At 24.7% G+C, this 27,850-nt stretch overlaps 3 protein-coding genes across 3 annotated transcripts; 2 read left to right on the plus strand and 1 right to left on the minus strand.

Moving 5' to 3' along the window:
* Positions 1-3: 3 nt before the first annotated feature.
* On the plus strand, positions 4-2,103 carry LOC122860067 (putative uncharacterized protein DDB_G0289963; the record flags this gene model as incomplete). The annotated part of the gene is made up of 1 exon (XM_044163721.1): positions 4-2,103. A coding segment is annotated over one exon (2,046 nt), but the record flags the coding sequence as incomplete, so codon positions are not given.
* A 635-nt stretch (positions 2,104-2,738) lies between these two features.
* Positions 2,739-6,432, minus strand: LOC122860069 (ATP-dependent RNA helicase DDX42-like). Its single transcript, XM_044163723.1, has 3 exons — positions 6,338-6,432; positions 5,952-6,185; positions 2,739-5,874 (listed from the first exon to the last, which is right to left on the minus strand). The coding sequence occupies exons 2-3, from the start codon at positions 6,161-6,163 to the stop codon at positions 3,663-3,665; spliced, it is 2,424 nt and encodes an 807-aa protein (XP_044019658.1). The 5' UTR covers positions 6,164-6,185; positions 6,338-6,432; the 3' UTR covers positions 2,739-3,662.
* Positions 6,433-10,101: 3,669 nt separating this feature from the next.
* Positions 10,102-27,747, plus strand: LOC122860068 (histone acetyltransferase KAT7-like). The gene is made up of 11 exons (XM_044163722.1): positions 10,102-10,300; positions 10,403-11,129; positions 11,198-11,443; positions 11,520-11,699; positions 11,775-12,057; positions 12,139-12,681; positions 12,747-12,933; positions 22,908-23,001; positions 26,410-26,556; positions 26,644-26,750; positions 27,288-27,747. Exons 1-11 carry the CDS (start codon positions 10,283-10,285, stop codon positions 27,408-27,410), a joined length of 2,655 nt encoding a protein of 884 aa, XP_044019657.1. The 5' UTR covers positions 10,102-10,282; the 3' UTR covers positions 27,411-27,747.
* Positions 27,748-27,850: the final 103 nt, after the last annotated feature.

Below are 27,850 nucleotides of genomic sequence, written 5' to 3' on the forward strand. Positions count from 1 at the left end.
AGTTTAACAAATAGCGAATGTTATATGAGTCCAGCTGATTCACAAACAAGTCTCAATTCATCACAAACAAGTTTAACAATGAGTCAAGCAAGTCTTGGAACAAGTCAAAATTATTTATTAAATAAAGAACAAACACAAGGTTTATTAAGCCAAGCACAAAGTCGTTCACAAGCAAATTTAAATCATGTTAATAGACGTGGTTTATTATCAAGAATGAGAAGTTTAAATCAAATTCAATCACAAGCATGTTTATTAAATAATGATAAAATTATATTACAAAAAGAACAATTTAATCATTCAATATTTGGTAATAGTAGATCACAAGAAAAATTATATGGTTTAAAATGTTTATCGAAATCACAAGGTGTACTTGATATTTATCGTAGTCTTGAGTCTTTAAAAAAAACTAAAAAATTTAAAAAAAAAGAACAACAACGTCCAACAAATAACCAAGATTCATTGCCAGTTATTAAAAATTTAGAAAATGAAATTAAAAATGCAGTAACAAAAGACAATGATAATAGTAATGAACATTGTGAAATTGTTGATGATGTAAAAAGCGATAAATCAAATGAGCTTGATGATAATGTTAGTAAAATAGTTGATGAAGAAAATCGTGAATTTGTTAGTGAAGAAAATTTCGATAGTTTGCAATCAGTTGAATCTGATACATTAACTGAAGATTCAGATGTAACATCAATTGATGCAACAAGATTAACAGTTAAACAACCATCAAAACGTCAAAATTCTGATATATCATCACACTCAAATAATTCTGGTAATTCAGATGATAAAGATGAACATTATGAGTCAGAAAATGATGAACCAAAATATTCAGTATCACAACTTGTATCAGCATTTAATAAACATCAAGAAGTTGCATCAAAAACAAGTCTTGAAGCAATTATGACTGAAAAATGTATTAATGAAGTTACATTTCCAACTGGACCAAAAGCACTTAGATTATTTATACCAGATATTAATATTACTGAACGTGTTATTGTTAAAAGAAAAACAAGTTATAAACCACGTAAAAATTGGGAAGAATTACGTAAACGTAATGAAAAAAATGAGGGAGTTTTAAAAGATTTCGATAATGATTCTGGTAATGAGGATGATGAAGATACTGTAAATCCTGGTGAAAAAATTGATAATGAAAATAGCACAAATGATAATTTAAAATGGACACAAGATACTAATGACATGTCAATTAAAATTGAAGATAAAAGTTTAGATAATAGAGACACAACAATTGATGAAAAATATAAACAATGTGTTGATGTTGCAAAAAAAGAAATAATAAATAATGAAACAACAATAAATTCAGTTGTTAAACCAACGATAATCATTGATAAAACAATGACTAAAACAATTGTTAATAAAACAAATCAACGTTCATCATATCAAAAAGAAAGACTACCAAATTATATTCACTCAGATGTAATAACATCGAAAAATAATGACAATAAAAATGTAGCAAAATTAACAAAGACAACAAAATTAAGTAAAGTTAAAAAACCAATTGATAAACGAAGTGATAGTGCAGTTAATTTAAAAGATATACTTCAAAAAACAGACAACAGTCATTCAACACAAAAAGAAAATATGGAAAAATTACGTAAACGTACATCAATTGCTAAAATAATATTAAATGATAATTTATCAGTTGATAGTGATTCAAATAATAATATAAATAAAACAAAAAATGATAAATCAATTAATAATAATGATGGTTCAAATCAAACAGATGTTAAAAATACAAAAATAAATAATACACGTAAATTATCAAATAATGATTCATCAACAAGTAAAATTGAGACATCAAAAACAAGTGTATCATCACAACATGATGGTAAAAAAATACCAATGAGTGCTGAAGAAAGAAGAATGTGGGGAAAAGTATGTACTGGTTCATACACAAGAGCAATGGAAAAATTTAATAGTAAACCAAATTCACCAAGAAAATCATTAAATTTATTATCACCAATTCAAAATGAAAAAATACGAAGAAAAAGTTCACCAGCAATGCCACCAAATAGTGCATCATAAATATTAAAAAAAAAAACAAAAAAAGCAAAAAAAAAAGGATCTATCAAAGAAACGTAGATCCTTGAATCATTTTTTTTTTTTAATTAAATATTATTAATAAATAATAATCATTAAGACTGAGTATAAATTGAATTGTTTATTATCCTGATGATAAATATTGATCAAATAAATTAATCAAGAAAACGTCAATCGAAATTTTAAAAAATTGATAAATTTATTAAACGTTTTTGTTGGTGACAACTTGGACATGTTGCATGATGGTGATGATCCATATGATTTAAAGAACCATCAAGGATATTTTTTTGATAATGTTTTTTGTGACAAAATGGTTTATTTATTTATTAATTTCTTTCAAAATATAAATTATCAAATGAATGAAAAAAATAAACAAATAATATCATTTAAATTTTCAGATATCACAAGTGGACTTGGAAGAGGAATAAATAAATCTAAAAATAGTTGCAAAATTAAGATAACTATTGTTTAGCAAATTAAATATTTTAAATAATTTAAACTTATGAATTTGTTTGTGGAATAATATAAAACATTCCAATGAAATTTTTGATGGAAATAAATAAAAGAAATCTACGAGACTTGAATCGATGAAATTAATTGTTTTTAAAATATTAAAATTAATCAATTTATATTAATTAATTTATCATCCTACTGAATTACGTATTGAATATATTTTTAAAATAATTTATGCAGTGTTAATCATAACAGTTTATAATTATTCATAATCGGCTTCTTTGGATGACGATAATTTAACCATATTTCATTTTCGTTTATCCACTTGTTCTTTATTATTATTATTATTATTATTTAATAATTAAGCATTGAAATATTCAAATAGCATTGTCAACTTAATATACAACATAAAAGAAAAATTTATAAAGCCATTAATTATGCTAAATTAATTAATTTATTTAAAAAAAAAATGAAAAAGTTTAAGAATGTTTCGTGCACGAATTACAATTCAACTTTTTTTTTTTTTAGAATAAGCAGCGGTGCCCTAAATGGTTCGTCAATGATTAACATTAATTAATTTTTTTTTAACTAATTTTTTCTTTTTTCAGAAAGTTTATAAAAAATATTTTGACAATTAATTAATAATTATTGACGAATTATTTACTGGATGCTGTTATTCTGTTATTTTTTTAATAAATTTTTTTTTCGGCAATTTTATAAAACTAACACATGCATGTCAATATTTAATTAACCAACTTGATAATGATTAAGATTTTATTAAATATTTGACAGAAAAAAAAAAAAAGAATTATACTCAAATAATTTCTAATTAGAAAAATAAATTAAATGTACGTCTATTTATGTAAATAAATTTTTTAAAAATAAATAAAATAATCATCAACAATAAATCAATAATCAACAGTCTCTATTTTTATTTTATTATTATTATTTTTTAGTTTTCAATAAGAACACTATATAATACGATATGTTAAAACAAACATTTATCTTATGAATAAAATGAAAATAAAAAAGAAAAAAAAGAAAAAATATATATTATCAAACTCATAACTGATACGTCAATATGATTGTAAATATGAAGCTCAAAAATACATAATTAAATTAATTAAAATGCATGATTAAAGTGACTATTCCCATCGACTTTTTCTGGCACGTTTTTTATCAGAACCAGTTTGATTAGTAGAATTATCATTTGTTTGAGAATTCATGGTAGCAGGTGGAGTAAAAGTAGGAGTAGAAGTAGTAATCGCAGTGGTTGTATTGATAGAATAATCTGTTTCAACATTAGTTGAGACACTTGAAGGTGGTAAAGGTGGTGGCATTATAATTGATGGTGGTGTTATTGTTTGTTCCCAAGTATGATCAGATGATGCACAAAATTGTGATGTATATTGAGTTTTAAATGCAGCTTTCATGGCTGACAAACGATCACTACCAGGTCCTTTATCATATTTTTTAACAACATCACATATTTCATTTGGCGACTGGGCAATTGATGATGATGATGATGATGATGAAGAAGCATTTTGATTAAATGATATTTCTGGTCTTACAGCTCTAAAACCAAGACCAGCACCACCAACATTAATACTTTTACCTTTACCACTTTTAAATCTTGATTTTCTAAACCATGAACTTTGCATTGCAAGATCTAATAAATCTTGTGGTACTTCTTGATTAGCACCTTCAAGATTTCTAACAAGATGACCAGCAAATTCTTTATCTTTTTCAGTAACAAGTGTATATGCTGTACCTTTTTCACCAGCACGTCCAGTTCTACCAATTCTATGTGTATGTGTATCAATATCACGTGCAACATCATAATTAATAACTGTTCTAATATGTGGTATATCAAGACCTCTTGCAGCAACATCTGTTGCAACAAGTATACTTACATCTTTTTTTTTAAATGCTGTTATAACTTTATTTCTTTCAATTTGATCCATATCACCATGTAATAACATAACATCATATTCTTTAATTTTTAAATTATTTGATAATTCTTCAGCATTTAATTTTTTAGTTACAAATATTAATACACTACCAGCACTTAAATATTCAACAATAACACGTAATAACCAACTCCATTTACCAGTTGGATTATTACAAAATGTTAATACATGTTGTGTTACATCTGTATTTGCTTCACCAACATCACCATGTACTATTCTTATTGGATCAGTTAATACATCTCTAGCTAATTTTTCAACTTTTTTTTTAAATGTTGCACTAAATAATAATGTTTGTCTATCTGAACGTACATGATTACATATTGATCTAACTTGTGGCTCAAAACCCATGTCAAACATTCTATCAGCTTCATCAAGTACTAAAAATGTAACTCTAGTTAAATTTGTTGCTTTCATTTTAACCATATCAATCATTCGTCCAGGTGTTGCAACAACAATTTCAGCTCCACATTGTAATGCTTGACTTTGTTCCCATTTACTACCACCACCATAACAACAACATACTTGTATATTATAAACTTTACCAAATTTTTTAGCTTCATGAAATATTTGTTGTGATAATTCTCTTGTTGGTGCTAATATTAAACCAATTGGACCATCACCAGGTGATAATTCTTTTTGATCCATAATATGTACTAACATTGGCCATATAAATGCTGCTGTTTTACCACTTCCTGTTTTAGCAATACCAATTAAATCACGTCCACTTAAAGCTGCTGGTATTGCTTGTGATTGAATTGGTGTTGGTTGTGTATATTCACTTTTTCTAATTGTTTTAATTAACGCATCATCAAAACCAAAATGACCAAAACTTGTTACTGGTTTTGGTACTGATGGTCCTGATACTTTAATACCAAGTGTATTTCTTAATTCATCAACTTGTAATTGACTTAAATTTAATATATCATCATGTACATTATAAAAATTTTTTTCAAATGGTTCATATTCAATTAGACTATGATCAATTGGTGGTAATGGATCAATATCTTTTTTTTTAGGTGGTGCTATTGGATTACCATCATCATCATAATCAATATCTTGATCCGAGTCATCTTGTTGAAGACCAGCTGTTGGATTTTCTTCCATATATCTGTAATAACTTTCTTCATTATCCTCACCATCAATGTCTTGTCTAAAACCTTTTGCTTTATTATCATCTTTTACAATATCCTCAATTGGTTCTTGTAGCTTTTTATTATTTTTTTTAACTTCAGCATCAATACCAGCCATAAATGCATCAAGTGGATCTTCTTCACTATCACTCTCGTTATTTTTTGATTCATTTTTCATTCTATCGTATGATGGTGAACCAGGAGCTGGTATGTATTCAAGTGATGATGTTTGTGCATCTTCATCATCTTCAAAATATCTAAATATAAATTTTTTAAATTACAAATTTATCTTGGAAATATTAATATAACTATGTGATAAAAAAAAAACACTTACTCTTCTTCAGTTTTAGTACGTTTTTTTGGAATTCCCCAGGTTGCTGATATTGCATTTTCAGTTATGGCATTCATTGTGTGATAGCCTTGTCTACTTAGTGATGGATTTAATGATGGTGGTGGTGGTATATTTGCACCAGCTCTTTTATTACTTGATATTTGAAATGTAAAACCTTTTGGCTTATTACCACCTCCTCGTTGATTGTAACTCATTTTTAATTTTGTTTATGATTACCTGATAATTTAAAGTCAAGTTATAACCTATATTAATTTGTTGTGGTTTTTTTTTTCTATATGTTAAATATATGATTGTTGATTGATTTTAAAAATCAATTGTAATTTAGTATTTTGTTTTTTTTTTTTTACATTGTGGTATTGTTTACTTACTGTATTTTTCGTTGTTTTTTAATATCACTTACAGGTGTTTTTTAAATCAAAAATAACTTTGACAGACCTTTATTATTGAAATTAAAATATACAACAATTGACTTTTTTTTTTTTTTTATTTCATCAATTACTCAGTTGATAAAAAAAATTATTATTCGTAGAACTTTGGGGTTTATCCGCTAGATGAACGATATTTTTCTCGTTTGATTTCGAATAATATAAACTAGCAGAAAAGGGTAAATTAATTGAAAAAAAAAAATAGAAATACTTGAAATTAAATTATAAAAATTTTAGGATAAGTGTATTTAAGTGTTTTCTAAATTATAAAAGAATAATTTTGTGAAAAATCTGTTTATAAATATTTTTTTAACAAGCATGACGTGCAGTAAAAAATCCAGACTGACGTCTCTATAGTGCCAAATTATAAAACTGAACAAAAAATAGAAATACTTGAAATTAAATTGTAAATTTTTTAGGATAATAGTATTTAAGTGTTGTGTAAATTATAGAAACATAATTTCACGAAAAAATCATGTAGAAATATTTTTTTGACAAACATGACCTGCAGCGAAAAATCCGTAATTTTATTTCCAAGTCTAATCAAATTATAAAATTAAAAAAAAAAAATAAAAATACTTAAAATTAAATTCTGTAACTCACAGGATAATTTATTTCTATGATTATTAAATTTTCTATATTCTGAAATTAACACTATATATACATATAAAAAAATTAAAACAGCTACACAAGTTGGCAGTTCACTTTCATGATTAAAAAAAATATACAAAAAATTTTTAACATTTTTTTCCAACAACTTCTCTAATCCACGAATCTTTTTTAAAATTAAATCTTTTCGTTAAATAATTAACTTAACAAATATTGAATTCATAGAGTTTATTCAATTCAAGGTAAAACAAATAACTAAATTACATTCAAATATCAACATCTGTTGTACTCATCAAAAATTAACATGAAAAAGTATAAAATATTCATGACGATTTATGAATACGAGCCCATATCGCAATACGATTATCATAAAAAAAATTAAATTTTCATCAAGCACCTTAATCTCGTGTATAATCTCAATGAAATTCCAATTAAAAAATTTATTACTACGAAAGTATATAAATTTATTTCAACCATTTGTAAAAAAAAAGAAAAAAAAGTAACAAAAAAAATATTTTTTTCATATTCAAAATCAATATATAAAATTATAATTTAATACGTCACCAAAAATAATTTGATTATTATTTTTAATTTTAAAATTTTCCTCAGGTGAACGACATAATTAAAAAAAAAAAAAATTCCTCATTCGGAATATAAATTATTAATAATATCGTTTTTATACAAATATACTTTTTTATTATTTAAACCAAGAGGTCATTAAGCAGGCTAATAAATTATTAAAAAAATTTTTTTTTCCAACTAAATATAATATATTATTAATACCAAAAAAAAAGTTAATTATTTTCAAACGAGTTATCTCTTTAAAAAATATTTTAAGCTTGTGAAATAAAAATGTTTAATAAATTTTTATTTCACATGAAATCATTAAATATTTTCAACAATGAAAAAAGAGGTAAATAATTTTTTTTTCTTTACATTTAACGAGTTTAGAAATTTCATTTACAATAAAGAAAAATATATGACAGTAATATATTTAACTTCAAAAAATAATAACCAATGTACTTTAGAAAAAAAATAAATAAAATAAAATGATTTATTGGGTGAATTTATTAATTTTAAAAATTGTTGGCGCATGGAAACCGAATAAAGATATTTTTTATATATTTAAATTTTATAAAATATATTTAACAATATCATTTTTTATATTTATGATAACTCAAATAATCACATTGTTTGATAAAAATACAAAAAAATATTGGGATCATATTAAAGTATTTGGAGTTGGATTATTTTTATTGATGATATTTGTAAAACGTTTAAATGTGATGTATCAACAAAAAAATATTTTAAAAATCATTGAAACTTTAAAAAATGATGATCCATTTAAAATTGAAAATCAAAATGAATATGATATTCAAAATTCTTATCACCGTTTGATCAAGTGAGTTTAAAAAATTCTAAATCAATATTATTTTCACAAAATAATGTAGCTTTTTTTATATAAAAAATTTTCGATAAATTACAGATGGATCACTATGATCAACACGTCATCTGGAATAATATCTTTAATTTTATTTTTAACAAAAGAATTAAAGTCCAAAGACATTGCTATTCTTCCCTTCAGTCCTGGAATTTTCATCGAAATATCAAACAAATTTATCTTCAATTTAATATCAATAAATCAAATGGCATTAATTTTCATTGGTGGATTATTAAATGTCAGTTATAACATGATTTTTTTCAACATGATGATGATCATTTGTTGCCAAGTTAAATTATTAAAACACAGATATAAAATTGTCGTAGAAAATATGGAAGTTTATAAAAATGATGATAGAAATATTGAAGAAGATAAAATTTCTATGGAAAAAAAAATAATGACTGATTTTGTTAATAATCATTTGAAAGTTGTGGATTTATCAAAAAATATTTGTGATATTTTTTCAACAGTTATATTTATGCAGTATGTTTATAGTACATTTTTAATATGTATACCAGCTTATATATCATCAAATGCACCTTTTTTATCAGCTGAATTTTTTTCACAAATTATGGTGCTTGGATTGGGTTCAATGCAAATATCAATTATTTGTTATGCATCAAACGAAATGAAAAATCAGGTATAATTTTAAAAAAATAAATGTATAATTTTATATTTAATTTGAATCTTTTAATTGATTTTTTTTTTTAGTATGAGGAACTTTATGATACAATTTATGGAGTTGATTGGACATTTTTTGATAAATCAACTAAAAAATCAATGATGATTTTGATGTTGAAAACAAGTGAGCCATTCATTTTTAAATGTGGAAAAATATTTGAACCATCAAGAGAGTCATTTGTAACTGTTTGTAAAATATTTTATTAATTTTATCTTTCACGTTAGTATATTGTAGCTGTATAATGAATATTTTTAATTTTTTTTTTTTAGATATTAAAATTGTCTTATTCAATTTTTAATGTAATGCGTGAAACTTGATTGTTAAAAATTGAGTTGAATTGAGAATTATTCTTGGGGATTTGATGGACAAATTGAATTAAAAAAAATAAATAAAATATTATAATTATATATAATATATCCTGATATGGAGTAACGTTTTTCTTGTGTGAAAAATTGTAACTTAATACTTTATTATTATATAATTCTATTTATTTATTAATTTTTTTTTTATTCAATGCTACATTATAAAGCGTAAATTTATAATTTATGATTAATCTATATCTATGACAGTTTGCTTGAGAGTTAAAAAAAAAACAAATGAATTTATATATTGATAATGTATTTGTTTATAAAAATTTAATAAATGAAAATAATATAATATGATGATGACGATGATAATTTTAAACTATCGAGTCTATTAAATTTACTTGGTTTTTCTATTAAATCTATTAAATTCATATTTTATTTACTCTAAAATTAAGAATATTTCAAGGCATTATTTACCCCCCAAACTCGTGGTTTTAATTTAAAAAATTATAATTTAATTGTTTATACATGTGACATTTAATGGCATCACGTGGGATGTGGAACCGCGTTACGTGAAATAGTACAATTTTATTTTTATTTAGGTTTATTTTTTTTTGATTTTTTTTTTTATTGGGAAATATATGTTCGGACTTCGGTTGGCTTCGTCATCATTCGTGATCATTCGTACAATCTCGTCCAGAAACCAACAACAAACTTAATAATTAAAAAAAAAATGACATATATTTATCATTAAAATTAATTATATTTATTAAATATATATGCACTATAAATAAATAATATAGGTTTAACAAATTACATTGTGTAAAAAAAAATAATAATTGAATTATAAAATGACGCCAAAACGCAAGGTATTTATAAAATAATTGATTATTTCAAGGTTATGTTGTTTTATTGATATTTAAGTAAAAAATAAATAACAAATAATAAAATGGTTTTTTAAATATTAATAGACAACAAGTTCTGAATCAACAACATCAAGTTCATCTGGTTCATCATCAAGTAGCTCATCAAGTTCTGGAAGTGAATCAAGTTCATCTGATTCAGAAAATTCAAGTAGTTCAGTTAAAAGTCAAAAAATATCTGATAATGAAAAAACAAATAAGAAAAAAACTTCAATCACAACAAATCGTCATAATAAATCTAAAAATGATACAAATACAACAGATAATAAAAATGATGATAATAAAACAGCAACAAATTCAAGAACACTTATTTATACATCTGAATCTGAAGAATCACAAATAAAACAAAAACCAGTAAGCAAAAAAAAACCACCAACAAAACCAAAAGCAACAGCAACAGTTGCACCAGTTATTAAAGCACAAAAACCAACTGGTAAAACACATCCATCATCAGCACAACATAAAAATGCATTAACATCAAAATTAGTCCATAAAAATAATAAAACAAGTGGTAATACAAATAGTGGTAATATTAATAAAACAAATGACAAAACATCAAAACAAAATAATGATTCAAATAAAAAAAAACTTATTAAAAAAAAAAGTATATTTAGTCCAGAAAATAGTAGTGAAAGTGATACTCCTGTATCACAAAAACAAAATACTAAAACAACAACAACAACATCAGCATCAAATTCAGTAACTAAGACAAAATCATCACCAACAAAACAAAAACAAAATGATGCAAAATCAAGACCACCAGCAAATAGACCAAGTAAATTAATTAATTTAATTTTTTATAAGTATAATAAACTTGTTTTTAAATGTTATTATTTTATGCAGGTTTAATAACAAGACAAATAAAATCAGAAAGTTCAACAAGTTCAAAAAGTGATTCTGGTGCTTCTGGAGGTGGAGGTTCTGGTTCATCTGAATCATCAGAGAGTAGTTCTGATTCTGATTCATCAGATAGTTCACCAAGTTCACAGCCACCAGTTAAAAAAAAAGATAATCATACAAATAATACAAATTCAAGACCATCTGTTGCTGTTGCTGCTGTTAAGCCACAAAAAAATACCAAAAGACCAGGTAGCTTATAATGATTTTAAACAACAACAATTCATTTTTTGGATTAAATTATTAATTTTAATTTTTTAATAAACAGTTACAACAATTAAAAGTGAAGCTGATGAATCAGACAGTGATAGAAAAGACGTAAAGCCAATTAATCGAACGTCATCAGCAACATCACCAAAAGGAAAGAAAAAAGTTCAATCTAAAAAAATTAATAAACTTTTACAATCACAAATAAAAGCTGAAACTGATACAGAATCAGATGGTGGATGTAAGAAAATATAATAATTAGCTTTACCTGATAAATTATTAAATGTAAATTAATTTGAATTATATTTAATTCCAGGTGTTGAAATAAAAAGAAGTACAAGTAGATCACCAGTAAAACGTGTAACAAATAAAAATTCTACAATATCAACATCAGTTAAATCAACTGGACATGGTACAAGTGGTTCAACAAGTGGTAAATTATTACAAAATGATAAATCACGTAATAAAACAACAAAAGCACTTGAATGTCCATTGGCAGCAACATGTGATTCACTTGGACATTTATCAGGAAAATTAGATACTCATTTTACCTTGGAATCATGTCCAATTTATCACAATACAACACCTCAAGCTTGCATGTAAGTTAATATATTTATTTATATATTATAAAAATAAAAATAATTACATTTAGTTAATAAAAATAAAATAAAACATTACAGAGATTTTTATAAAGAAAGAAAAAAACGTGAAGAAGAAAGAAGAAAAGCAATAATATGTGTAGGTAAAAAATCACCAAAAGGAATACATCAAACAAATGAACAACGTAATTATCAATTAAAAGTTAAAGAAATGAGAAGTAAATTTAAAAGATCAAGTGCTGATGGTGGTGGTGGTAGTGATAGTGGTGGTGAACGTCCTGGTATAACAAAAGATAGACAACCAAAATTATCATGTTTAACATCTGATTATGATTTAAAACTTTTCATGGAAGCACAAGCTCTTGCTAGTGAAAAAATTGAAAAAGAATTAAAAGAACAACATTATGATGTTGAAGGACGTAATGGTGGTGGTACACGTTGTGTTGAAATGGGAAAATGGGAAATGGAAGTGTGGTATCAAAGTCCATATCCAGAAGAATTTTGTCGTGCACCAAAATTATATCTTTGTGAATTTTGTTTAAGATATGCTAAAAGTCGACAAGTACTAAGACGACATCGTGAAAAATGTATATGGAAACATCCACCAGGTCATGAAGTTTACAGGTAAAAATTTCTTATAAATTAATATCAATTGATTTTTAATATTTATCATCATTTTTAAAATACAGAAAAGATAAAATTGGAGTATGGGAAGTTGATGGAAAACGTTATAAACAATATTGTCAAAATTTATGTTTATTGGCAAAATTTTTTCTCGATCATAAAACATTGTACTACGATGTTGAGCCATTTTTATTCTATGTCATGACAATAAATGATTCAGAAGGTTGTCATACAGTTGGATACTTCAGTAAGGTAAGAAGATTAAACAAAATTAATTTTTAAAAACAACAAATGATAATTGAATGTATTGATGGATTTATTTGATTATTTATTTCAAGAAGTCTTTAAAGCTTTGTAGTTAATCATGATGTAATGAATATATTTTAACCCTGGGGTATAAAAGCATAACGACAATTTATAAAGGTGTTGGTGTGTATGAAGACTCATAGGGAGTGGCTCAATGCGGTATACACAATGTCTGCAATGTCTCTTTACCTCTCTCTACACCGATGGATGCTGCGTTATACTATTACTCTTTTATTTTTCCCTTTTATATGTATACACACCAGTTTCTACCCTTACCCAGGTATGCATGCGCGGCTTCACGGTCTAGGGCGTATTCCAGTAACAAGGACGAATATACAACGCGATATTCTCATCCATCGATTTCAATTCTTTTTTTATTTCTTTATCCTGGTTATTTATTTTTGTCTAGTTCAATTTTATTTATATATATCATTGTTAGATATTATAGATTTAAAAAAATTAATTAAGCTGCTTTTTTTTTTATTTAAAAATTAAATAACCAAGTTGAATAATTATTTTTTTTTTATATATTTAATAGGAAAAAAGGGATTGCTTGTAATAGACATTTATTGTGGAGAAAAAAATATTTGGTTTTATCGTTTTTATGGTATTATAAATGAGATTAAGTTTTGTATTATTTAGTAGGGTCTATAGTAATTTATATAAAACAACGAAACAAGAGTTAGTAATAATTTAAAAATACATGGTGTATGTAGTGTCCATCAAAGGTGTCACGTATCTCATTCTGGCTTTGCTCTGTCTACTCTCCCTCATATAAAATTATTGTATTTTTATATTTCCACCATGTCCTTGTCTATTATTAAATGTATGTATAAATTTTTCGAAAAAAAACGTGTGTACCTTTTGAGAGAGAGATAGTTGTTTTTTTTTTCTTTTTTTTTTTCCATAGACGTTACATATAGCCATATTTACCGCAGCATCGTCGACTTTAAAATTTTTATATTGTCCGTTCAATGACCTTTGATCCTGGGCGTTGGAACCACGACCTTCCCAGGGATCCAGCAAATTCTTTTTTATATTTTATTTAAAATTATATTTAAAGATATACACAATTATTAATCAAATATTTGAAAAAAAAAATTATTTTTAATTTTATTAGTTTAATATCCTTTTAACTTTTGAGATTTTTTTTTTGTTTTTTTTATTTATATTAATTTTTTTGGTATTTAATTAATGAATGTTGAAACATAAATTAAATTTTTCTTATGAATATATTTATTTAGTTAATTAAAGCTCAATTAATTAATAAAAATTTCTTTTCTTAATTTAAAAATTAAATTTCATCACAAAGTTAGCAGTTTAATAATAATTATTAATTTTTTTTTTTTTTAAATAAACTAATTAAAAAAGTAATAAATTGATCAAAGACTTGATAAAATTTTTAATAAATATTTACGTGAAATTAAATTTATAACAAAAAGTTTTATTTATCACGTATTTATTTTTGGATAAAAATATATTTTAAAAGACAGAAAAAAAAAAATAAAATAAAATCCAAAGTTTTCCTGAAGTTGTAATGGAAAAAAAAAACAAGAAAAACTGATTCAAAATAAAGTTAAAAAAAAAAAAAAAAAATTGAAAGAAGTCGACTGGAGAACAAAACAAAATCATCATTCCCTTCGAGCACTGCAGCAAGTGCCAACATTTGCTGCCGCATTGCCGAGTCAAAATCTTTATCGACGTTCAACGACCCCGACCCTGGCTAGACGGTCGAGGGTGGCCGGGTGCAGGATATACGCAGGGCTGATATATATACGATTGTAACAGACGGGAGTTGTTGGTGATGATGATGATGATGACGACGACGACGACGACGATGGTAGAAGTGGAAGTGGTGGAAGTGGTGGTGGTTTAAATTGCGACGGCGCAATGTCTGATGAGAATTGAGATGGTCTGGGGTAGTTTCCCACGGCAACCCCTGGAGGAGAGACGAGGGCGTCGCCGGTACGTCGGGTCGTCAACCTCCCAGATATTTCTGCGTCAAGTTGTAGCAGTGTAGCTGTTACAGCAACACCATCAAAGCATCATAATCACTTGTAACTAACGCCAATAAGAGATAACAAAAAACAACAATAATTTATTTTTAGCTTTAAACATCTCACTGTAGTACTCTCATCTCTTAATTAGTTTTACACTGTACATAGTAGTGATGACAAATTTAATTTCTGCAGCATCAGCAGCACTATCAAACCACAAATTTTCAAGCTCTATTTTATCTAATATATACATTGTGTATATTACATTTAACCAATTCGTGTTGCAATACGATAATCCAAGAATCACAAAACAACTCAATCAACATCATCAGCTTCATTATCTTGTCGTTGTCTCTTCTCTATATTTGAATTATCATTGAAGCGCAATATTGCAGTGTACTTCAACTGTATACATCATTGTCATATAATTTTAATTAATAGAAAAATAATTTTTCCAATATTGAAAATTAATTATCTTGTTCTATACAAAGACAAATGATTTTTCTCTTTTTTTTTTTGGTTTATTTTGATCCAATTTTATGAGTGGCGAAAAAAATAAATGAATCAAATTGAATTGCTGTATACAGTGGTATGAAAAAAATAAAAAAAACCGCAAAAGCCACAGCTTACAATTGAAATGATAAAAGAAAATTAATATACATATTTTTTTTTTTAATACCCAATGAGAATTTTTTATATTGTCATTTGCGGAAATGTATTATAAAAACATTTCTTAAAAAGAAGAAAAAAAAAATGCAAAAAAGCTGTTGCTAATAAGAAAAAACAATATGTAACAAAAGAATATATATATAAAATGAAAAATAAAAAAGATTATGTTCTTTTGCCCTTCGTCTGTGAAAACAGATTAAAAAAAAAGGAAAAAAAAGAAAAATGAGGGTGAGAATATAGCCTTGTTTCTTAAAGTATCTAGACATAGTCTGGAAGACGACAAGGGCAAACCAAGATGACGTCCCTGAGACTAAAATATAATGGGGAGGTCGGGAAAATTTTGTTTTTCCCTTAAAAATATATATACTCTACAGACGTATCAAGGGTGAGACTAAAAGAGGTTGGGGTAGGCTCGTCAGTATATTTTTCCGAGCCAGTAAAATCCCTCTGACTACCAACCAGAATCCCGGACTAGGCTCGATCGATGCCAGACAGACCTGTTCACACAACCAAATTTACTCACGAATAAAATACAAGCCAACATTGTAGATTTTACTCTGACCTATCTCGTCTGTCTACGCACACTTGAACATTTTATACTTGAATTCCAATTCGTTTAATCTCATTCAAAAATATATATGCGTATATTTAAGAGAAAAAATAAATATAAGCCTTAATATATATAGAAAAATAAAATAATGAATATAAAATGTAACATGGCTATTTTTGGTGAATGTACAAAGATAACTCAAGGTCACACTTGGAAAGCTTTTGGAAACACATTGACGAGAAAAGTCAATGACCCGCAAATAGGGAGGCATAAATTCGTGTCAGTTAGCTTGAATGCACACACTCCTGGTTAACCTGAAGCGCAAACTCATCAAGAGAAAAATTATTTTTTAATTTTTTAAATTAGAACAATAAATTAAAGATCAAATATTGGACTTTTTTTTTTTTTTTATTTATTTTGTTAATTAATATACATTGTCGTAAAGAAAAATGAAATTTAATTTTTTCAGTAAAAAAAGTTATTTATAAATATTTTGTTGTTTTCTTTTTTTTTTTTTTGCTTAAAAAAAATTGAAATTTCAAAGTTAAAAGTTTTGTCTTCAAGGTAGAGATACGAATTTTTAATTTTAACATACAGGACATACGCCATTTTACTAGCAATAAATTTAAAAAAGAAATTTTTAAAAACACTTTTTTTTAATTTAATTTTTATTGATAAATTAATAATTTTATTATTGGTTATTAATTTTATTAATAATTGATAAATTATTCTATTATTATTTGGTAATGTTTATCAATATTTATAAATTTTTATTAGCTAAAAATATTGCAATAGAAAATTTGAGAGAAACATTTTAATAAATTTAAAAAAAAAATTTTAAAAACACTTTTTTTAATTTAATTTTTATTAATAAATTAATAATTTTATTATTGGTTATTAATTTTAATAATAATTACCAAATTATACTATTATTATTTATCAATATTTAAAAATTTTTATTAGCTAAAAATATTGCAGTAAAAAATTTTAGAAATAAATTTTTTAATATTCGAAAAATAATTACAAAATTTCGAAAATAGCACTTACGCTTGTTTACCTCTGATGCAACATACATCGACTAAAAATCTCGATGAAAAATTAATTAATTAACTTGATGTTATTTATAAATTAAAAAAAAAAAAAAATATGACTGCAAATTAAATTACTCAACTACTATATATTAATTAACTTAAATTTTTATTGATACTACTTTTAGTTTAAAATATATATTTTATTTTCTCTTTAGTAAAATTTATCTGTTATGTCTTTATCAACTTGTTATAATTATATGAATACATTTAATCAAAGTAAAATTTGTGCTGTTGATGCAGACACGAATCCCCAAACTATTTTATCTAATTATAAAGTTTTAATGACTGATATTCAAGTCTTTCAATTAATAAAAAATAATTTTCAAAATTTATATATACTCACTGATATATTTATTTGCAAAAAAATAATGTTTTTTATTGACTTTGCAATTTTATATATATATATACTCACTTGAATGAATTCTCTCTTCGACTATGGCCTCCGGAGACTGTCTGACTAGACGACATTGAAATATGCGAGCGTTATATAGACAATTTTCCCTTCAGTAATTTTTCTCTTTTCCTAAAAATCCATAGAAAATCTCATGGTCGAGGTTACAAAGCATAAAATAAAAAACCATGAAAATATATTCGTCAATACATACACTGCTGCTATCGACATAAATTCAAAAGGACTATTTAAGCAAACGTAGTTGAAAGAAGAAAATTTGTAAAAAGAAAATAAGCATAAAGAAAAAAAAAAAAAAAACCATAGAAGTGGATCTTTTTATATTATTCATTGAATATATACTTTAAACTTAAAATTCGATAATCTTTAAAGAAAAAAAAAATGAAAACACAAACGGATCATCAATTTTGCATGAATGATCATGAAAATTTATTCATCAAAATTGATTGGTGGAATAATTTAAAAAAGCAGTAGTTGAAAATAAATATAATTAAAAAGTTTATTTTTATTTTTGTTAATTATACAACTTTATACTGATGCCATTTTTTTTTTCTTTGATATATGACTAATTAGGTCTTGTTAATTAATTGTTACACAACGTCTTGTGATTATAAATGATGTAGCAGCATATTTTTTTTTTTTTCTACAAAACATGCAATATGGTTACCAAGCAATTATATAAGAATCATTGATTAAACATCACAAAATAATTTTACATAGTTGCTAGATTAAAATAATAAAAATTTCAAAAATAAATTTGTTATTTAAAAATTAATAATTCAATATTATTTCTTAGCTTAAAAATTATTAATCAATAAGTTTTTTTTTGTCTTTTGAATTTACATTTATTATTTATTATTTGTTTTATGATATTTAAAATAATTAAAAGTAACAAGTATATTATTATTCTTTAATATTTTATAAGCTAAAAAAATTAAATAACAAAGAAGAAAAAATGTCAAAAGGATTTTGCGGAATTACTAAAAATTCCTTCTCGGCAATCCATTAAAGTAATAGCTTGTTTGTTCATATATATATATTTATCTCAGAAATCAACATCAAGGGGTAATACAAGTATGAGAAAATGGTGATAATTATATTAACTTGTACTTTACATTCTCGTTTTGCTCAATTTAAATGTCATGGTACACTGTGAATTTTGTTAAATTTTAACTGTCTACCAAACGCCAAGATAAAATACTCCAAAAAAAAAAAATGAAAAAATAAAATCTTTAAATTAAAATTACTAATTAAATAAGCTACGTATATGAAAAAAAAAAAATAGTTTAAATAAATTTACAAATATAGCAAGAATAAAAAAGGCTAAAATAAATTTTCAAGAAGAAAGATACGTTGACTTGTCTTGCTAATCTAAATATAGAAATGACCGTTGGTAAAGTTGCATTGGCCATTAGGTGGTCGTGCACATATGCACCACATGATCACCACCATCATCATCATCATCAAGTACCTTGTTCAATAAAAAAAGAAAGAATATATAAATGATTATTAATTAGCTTAAAATATTCATTCAAGTGTGACCAATCAAAACACCCAATCACACCAAAATATCATTCCAAAAAAAAAACCAACAATCAAATTTGAATTGTGTTTTTTTATTTTATAAATTGTCATTATTTTTTTTGACAAAAAATAATTACAATAATGTATTTTATTGATGATTATTATTAAAGAAATAATTGATTAATAAAAAAAAATGATATATCGGTCGTTGAACTGAGCCTCAGAGACATCACACTTCATTGAGATTCACTGTGTCATTTGCCACTTGCCATTTGGTATTTTACATGATCTCATGTACATCGTGTATGTCTATGTATCACAGGATTATTCTCCCGGATAATTTTTCAAACTCAAGATTGTCAAGAAGCTGTAACATGTGGGATATATATATTTTTTTTTTTTTCTTTTATATATTTTAACATTTGTCTCTTGTTGCTGCTTCAATTTCAACGTGGGTAGTCCATCAATTTTCCATTGCGGAGGTTGTTTAAATATACATTGTCACAAAAATATTACATTTACCTACACAAATTTATTAAAATTCATAGGTAAATTTTGTAGTTAATTTATAAATTAATCCACATTATTTTATAACAACACACTATGTACTTAAAGTTAAAATTTTTCTGGTGATAGCTTTATTTTTATTACATTGAATGCCTGTGCAGGAATACGAAACTGCAATGACTTGTTCTGCATTCCAATCGTCACTAGTTTGTGTATATACTGCATCATGAATGCATTTGGCCTCGTTACTTTTTATTATTTTTTTTTTACAATGTATTGGCTAGCATCCACTTGCCATCAGACGTTCATTCAACTAAAAAAAAAATTTCGAATATTTATTTGTAAAAAAAATTTCGAAATTCAATATACAACATTCACCTAATCATACTTGAATTTTATTTATTTATTTATAAAATTAATACAAGTACAATTTATTATATAAAGAAACATAAAAAAAAATTTTTTAATAATTTTTTTATTAATAAATAATTAAACAAGTCAATTTACAATGAAAAAAAAATATAAATAATTATTATTTGTATTTAATTTAAATATATATTCAATGTAGTTATTTTTATTTTTTATTTTTATTGCATTTAAAATTATGAGGTTGTGGGTAGAAGCTTCTTGGAGTATAACAATGATTGAACAACTTCCGACGATGATGCACAGTCTTGCTGTAAAATGAATAAAAAATTAAACAAAAAAAATAAATAAAATTACATATGTGACATCCTTGTTTGTTGGAATAAAAAATAATTTAAATATATACATATGCAGTTCCAACATCATCATCATCATCATAAAAAATTGTATATGAAAAATGAAAAAAAATTATAGTTAAAAAAAGGGAAAATGACTTGAGTATGATGCAAATGTTTAATTGAAAATATAAACATAAAAACATATGTAAATTATTTATTTAAAATAATTTTTATAAATTAATTTGTTGATGTTATTTTTATAAATTAATTTTAAATTTATAAAATGCAACAATGAGATGTTTGATCAGTTAAATGCACAAGTAAATAATAAGGGATAATTTATTGATGATGATTTTTAAATTTGATAATATTAACACCATTTGCTTTATTTATCCGGTTAAAATAAATTAAATTTATTGTATTGGTAGTTTAGTGACAGCAAGTTGATAATCTTTATCTCATTGTTATTTATATTTTGTCCTAAATATTATTTTTGTTTATTTAAACTGGTGGTCTTGTGGTCCTGCTGTGATCTGAACAATGCTTTGCATTTATAATTCTTATTAATGACTACAGTCTACAGGTAGATATGAAGCTTGTTGTTGATAGAAATCTCTTTTTTTATTTATTTTAAATTGTTGTTGATTTATTTTATTTTATTTTTTTTTTGTTTTTTACAATTTAATGAGCTTGAAAGATTTGTCTCAGTTAACGCATCTTTGAATTATAAAGGCAAAAAAAGCATAAGTGCAGTTTTCAGAATTTTTTTTCATCAAATTTTTAGATAAATAAAATTTATTAGCTGTAATAATTGATCAAGTAAATTGTTATGATATTTATTTTTTATTTATTAATTAATTACAATTAATATTTTTAATTTTATCATATTTTTTTAAGAGCTTTTTTTCTGTGGATCAAAATGGCAAGCCTATTTTGCAAAATTCTCAGATAATAATAATTTTATAAATACTAAAAATTATTCATAAATATTAAAACATAAAAAAAAAATTAAAATAATAGTCTATACAATAAATAAAATTATTAATTTATTGTTCAATATAAAATTAATTAAAAAAATATGTAAAATTTATGATTTCTTTTTGTAAATTTATCAAAGAAAAATTAAATTGTAAATTAATAATTTAATATTACAAGTAAATTTTTCATTTTTTTTTTTAACGTTTAAATACCATAAAATAGAAAAAACATACGTAAATTTGAAAATTAAAACAAAAAAATATTTAAAAAAAAAAAATAATAATATGTGTAAAAAATTTTAAATAAATCTGGTAAAATGTTGATTTTTATCGTTTGGACAAATCCTTTTGTGACCATAATATTTAATGGAGAGAGAATGAGTAAGAGAAACGTGTATATTGTCCCTGAGACATGGTGGGTCTGAAGCAAGGCCCCAAGGTCGTCGTGGGTCCCAGATTTGCCATACTGGTCGTTAGTCCGTTTTTCAAGTCTTCGTCCTCGTGAATCCCTCCCTCCCTCCCACACTTGTCTCACTCATTCCTTTCGTCTTTGGAACTCTCTTTTTTTTTTTCCTTTTTTTTTTCTTTATAAATATAATTTTTTATTTCATTTCTTTTTTTTTTTCTTTTAATTTTTTTTTATCTCTTCTTGTGTTCTTATATATACTCTCTCTTAAAATCCACCAACGGCTTCAAGCTGTTCTTCTTATCCCCTTATTTAGCCTCTGGCTTTTAGCGGTTTTGACCAAGCAATATATACTACCAGCAAAACTGCAGACGTTCGTCCAATATATACGAATTTATACACACTTTTTGGCTTGTCCTTCGAGGCCAACAATTTTTCGCGAACATCATTTAACCTGAGAATATTATTTGGCAACACTGCGAATCATCCAAAATTTTGCATTTTTTTATTTATTATAATTATTTTTTTATTTTGTCTGATTATTATTACATTGTCAAGAAAAATTCGTGAATATTTTTTATGCCCTCCATGATTCTTTTGAATAAATAAAATAATTTTATAATTTTATTTATTAGTCATATGTAATGTACATTTAATTTAAATTTAAGCTAGTGGTTTTTATATTTTTTATTTGATTTTTTTATTTGGTTATCAATGAAAATATTTTATTTTTTTCCTTGAATTATCATCAAGTTTTATGTCATTGATAAATATGAGTCACTGTTAACATTGAACAATCACCAACACCTGGATCTAGCCAGTATGATTGAATAAATTTTTTTTCTTTTAAATTTAAAATACATTAATTCAACAAAATTGAATATATTTTTTTTTTTTCGTTTTTATCAAGATGTTATAACAACAAAACGTTTGATCATCTTTTCATTTCGAAAAAAAATTTCTTAGATATTTATTAATACATCATCCAGAGTCATTCAGACTTTGACATGTGACTGATTGCTAGATTACCATCAGGAAAATAATAATTCAATGAATTTTTGTATAATAAATAAATTTTTGTTGCAGGAAAAAAATTCATTTTTGAATTACAACGTATCGTGTATATTGACCTTACCACCTTATCAGAGACAAGGCTATGGACGGCTTCTAATTGACTTCAGTAAGTACCCTCAAAATTTACCTTAATTTACCCCTTTTATTATTATTTATTAACAAACAAACAAACTGCATAAAAAAAAGCTAAATATTTCATCAACAAAATAAGCCACAAAAAATACTAATCAAATTAAAAAATCAATAACAATCGGCATTTCAATAAACTAGGACACAAGTATTTCAATACATGGCACAAATATCCCAATGAATGATAAAAGTAATTAGGTAATTGTTATAAAAATAACTTCAAGTTGAAAAATAAAAAAAATAAAAATACTCTATCGTGACGTCATTTTCATTGATGAATGTAAAATGAAAATGAAACAAAAAAAAAAAAAACTACGTACAGTAAAATTATACTACAACTGTTAAAAAAAAAAGTAAAAAAAAAAAAATTTCATTGTAGTTGTATGTATATTTGTACCGCACTTATATGCGTATATGTATATTATTTATTTTTCATTTTTGAGAATGTATTTATCCTGTTGCGATGATGTAAATGGATAAGATATATATATATATTTTGTGCGTGTATTTGATGGTAATGGTAAGGGTTTGGTGGATGTCTGGAGCGTGGTTGGTTTATAAAAAATGAGAGGGTGTACTCTGAAGCTGGTTGAGGTGGTAGAGGTAAAATTTTAGTAATAGTAGTGGTAGGTTTACTTGCATCAAATGTCCATGAAGTGGTTGGGATAGATAGAGGAAGAAGAAAGTGCGACGCTCGATGTCTCGCCGCATCGACCCGTGTACCCAAACCACCCTTATTTTATATACTATAATATATATCTCTATACCTACCTCAAAGGGTCTCGCACTAATACTATTTCTGTTTATGTTACTCTCTATACACATGCCATCAAAACCTGATCCTTGGCTAAGGCTTTCATGAAAATACAAACAGAAAAATTAAATTTACGTGAAAAGAAAATTTTTTAAATAAAGCCGGAAATTATAATAATAATAATTATTTATTTATACAAGTTAAATGTTAAAGACAGCAGCGAAAAAATGTGTAAATTATTTATGAAAATTATCTGAGAAAAAAATTTAAATTAAGAAGAATGTTTCGAATTATTTTCAAATCGAAATTTATTATAGAAAAAAAATACACAAGAAATTGATGACTCGTCACTTGATTTGTTGGATAATTATTAATTATTTTTTTTTTTTTAAATTTATTTTTGGCAATTGTAAATTGAATTTTCTTTCAATATTAATTTTAGCTGATTTTAAAATCTAATTAAATAACCAATCGTGCGTGGTCGTTATCTATAAATCCACACATTTTGAATGCATAACAACAAAGTTATTATTTAATATTATTTATTGATGTTTTAAATAATCAATAAATATAATAATAATGCTTAAATAACTCGTGTTGTAATTACAGTCATGTATTATTATGAAATGTATAAAAATATTCATAGGATAAAAATAATAATAAGAAAAGAAATATATATAAAAATTTATTTTTATATTAAAATTTTTTTTATATGTAAAATAGAGAGTTCATGACATGACCTCGTATGACCTCGGTATAAGGGTAGAAAGGCTTCACACATTACCACAACTTTTGTAACATGTAATGAGCTTCCTTTCAAGTGCTAATTTAACAGCCAATATAATATATATATTTTTTTTTTCTTCTTCATGTTTGGTATAATATTTTTAGCAATAAAAATTAACAAGCTTTGTCATTTTTTTTATAATTTTTTTATTAAACAAAAATGTATATAAAAAAATTTTGAAATTTTTTGTCTATGTTCATTTCACAAGGTTTTCAAATAATTTAAATTAAATTATACTAAAAATTTATAAATATTAATAGCAAGTAATTTACAATTCATTGAAAATTAATTTTTCGATTGAAAAAAAATTAATTTTTAATTTAAAAAAAATTATTTTCAATTGATATTAAAATTATTTTTAAATAGTGAAAAATTTATTTATTTTCACTAGTTAATTGTTGAATTAAAAATATACAAAATTAATAATTTATAAAATTATTTATAGATAAAAAAAAAATAAAATATTTTATTTACATTTTAAATAAAGTTTGACTGCAGTTATGCTTGTTTATCTTAACTGCAATAATAAAAAGTAAACCCCAACAATTAAAAATAACTTAAAAGATAAAAAAGTATAATAAAATTTGATAAAAAAAAAAATTGTTATTTCACATGTAGACAATACCTTTGAAGTTGTCATTGTGTAGCAATTCCAATTGCTCATCCCGCTGTATTGTCTCTGTTGAGTTTTGCGAATTTTCTAGACAGGGGGTTGGTAGCAATAGGGAATCAAGAGAGGGAAGGACATTGGCTGACTGTACAGTACTATCAGAGACGGTCATTGAACCTGTCGACTGGGTGGGACCAGTTTCCTCAACCCTCTTTCGAAATGGACAATTGAGGTTTATCCCATTTCGAAAATTTCATTTGCAAACTTTTTCTTTACATGTTCAAATAAATTTACAGTCTATAAATGAACAATTCATCATGAAATTTAACAAAATCATTTGTTTTTTTTTTTATTATCGTCAAAATTAAATTAAAAAATTGATTTAAATTAATTTTATGACCTCATTTAAAAATATAGGCTTTTAGGTTTATTTAATTTTATTTTTGTGTATATATTTTTGGGTTTTATTATAATTATAAAATATATATTCAGAAATAAAAAATTTATTTATTGAATATTATTGTACATGTATTCATTATAATTCTGTAGGGTAACGAGACGTAACGATCGTTCAACCAGGCATCATGGCCAGACACGATCTCATCCTGTTGTCCGGTCACTGACTCGATTATTTTTTTACCATGCTTTCAAAATATATTCGATGCCTCATCCGTCACATAAGCTATATACCTATTTTATATTCAAAAACTTTCTAACTTATTCTTGGGAATTGATATTTTTATTGTTTTAAAATAACTCGATTTCATAGTTGTCTTTTATCATTTTAAATTTGATATTTTATATTACTTGACGGATTTTTAAATATCCCTTTGAGATGTGTGCTTTTTTAAATGTCAAAAAAATATATTAATTAACAATCAAATATTATTTTTTTCAAACCGCTATCATAACTCAAATATATATATATTTTTTTTTTCAAATATACTTGTGATCTTTTTTTAAATATGATGATTTTTTTTTATTTCTTTAAAAATTGTATGTGTAAATTTTTAACAAGTATTTTAAACAACTATTCATCTTATATATGAAGAGGGAGCTGAGGGAATGTCAGGGAAATTTTAAAAAATATTTTAAAACTGTAAAAAAATTTATTTATTTAAAAAATAATTTATACGAAAAAATAGTAGAAATATTTGACGAAAAAAAATTTAAAATAGTAATAAAAATTCAAGACACTTGTATTTTATTAATTATTATTATTTTTTTTTTTCAGGCTATTTATTAACAAGGGTTGAAAAGAAAATTGGATCACCAGAAAAGCCACTATCTGATTTAGGTCTAATATCATACCGAAGTTATTGGAAAGATGTACTTCTTCAATATTTATGTAACTTTGGTGGTAAAGAATTATCAGTAAAAGGTAAAACAAAATGCTCATAATTAATAAATAAATATAATCCAAAATAGCTAGTACCAATTTATAAATATATATTTTTTCTGTTTCAAGATATAAGTAAAGAAATGGCTATTGATTCATACGATATAGTCAGTACCCTCCAAGCTTTGGGAATGATGAAATACTGGAAAGGAAAACATATAATATTAAAAAAACAGGTAAAAAAAAATTAAATGACAATTAAATACGAAAATTAATTATCATCTATTAATATTTTAATCACACTATCAGCTATATAATTATAATAAAATAGTAGACGCATTCAATAAGTCACAAGAAATTATATTGATGTGATATTGTACACTTGGGTATTGGAAAATAGCGATCAATGTTATTCTGAAGGTCTCTCCGCGCAGACTCAGGGACAAAATGAATATTGCTTTTTTTTTTTTGCTGAACACTCACCTTATATTCTTCCTCTAATTTATTATTATTATTTTTATACCTTTTCTTTAATTAATTAGTATTCATCACCTCTTCAACTCCAGCAAACCTTCAAGACATTAATATACATTTTTTTTTTCTATTTTTTTTTCCTTCACAATTGTCAATTGTAGTTTGAGCCAAGAGAGAAAGCCATGTAGTTGACAATATTTCTACGAAATAAGATACGACCTTGAATGGTTTCATTAAAAAAAGAAAAAAGTTTTTTTTTTTTTATTTATTATTTTTATTGTGTGTGTGTGTGATTCTAGGATGTGATTGATGACTACAAAGAGAGGGTAAAAAGACGTGGTCCAGTCTACAAAGAAATTGATCCTGACTGTCTTAAATGGAATCCTTTTCAACCACCAAAAACACCAGCTACTTCCAATTGAAATTGGAAATATTAATTGGACAATTATGTCGTTAATTCAACATATTTAATGTCAATTTATGACAAAATAATACAATGATATGTATATATGGTTATTGTCATTAGCAGTAAAATATTATTCTCTATTTTTAACCCTCTGTTTTTTTATGATTAAAGACAATATCAAAAAAGTTCACCCTGGTCATGAGCAATGATTGTCTTTTTTTTTTTATTGTTCTATAAACAGAGGGTTGAATTTCGAAAGGGAGATTAATATTTTATAGATTAGTTAAAGATTGACTGATTTATTATTGGTCAAGAAAAGGATTGAAAAAATATGTAAATAGAACTAGTTTTTGGGACCACTTGTGTGGAAATAAGTTGAATATAAAACATGACTTTTATTTTCATAAATGAGTTTATTAAATTTAAGGCAACGATCAATTTTTTATTTCTTTTTTT

The sequence above is a fragment of the Aphidius gifuensis genome, unplaced genomic scaffold, assembly GCF_014905175.1.
Source record: "Aphidius gifuensis isolate YNYX2018 unplaced genomic scaffold, ASM1490517v1 Contig5, whole genome shotgun sequence".
Lineage (NCBI taxonomy): Eukaryota > Metazoa > Arthropoda > Insecta > Hymenoptera > Braconidae > Aphidius > Aphidius gifuensis.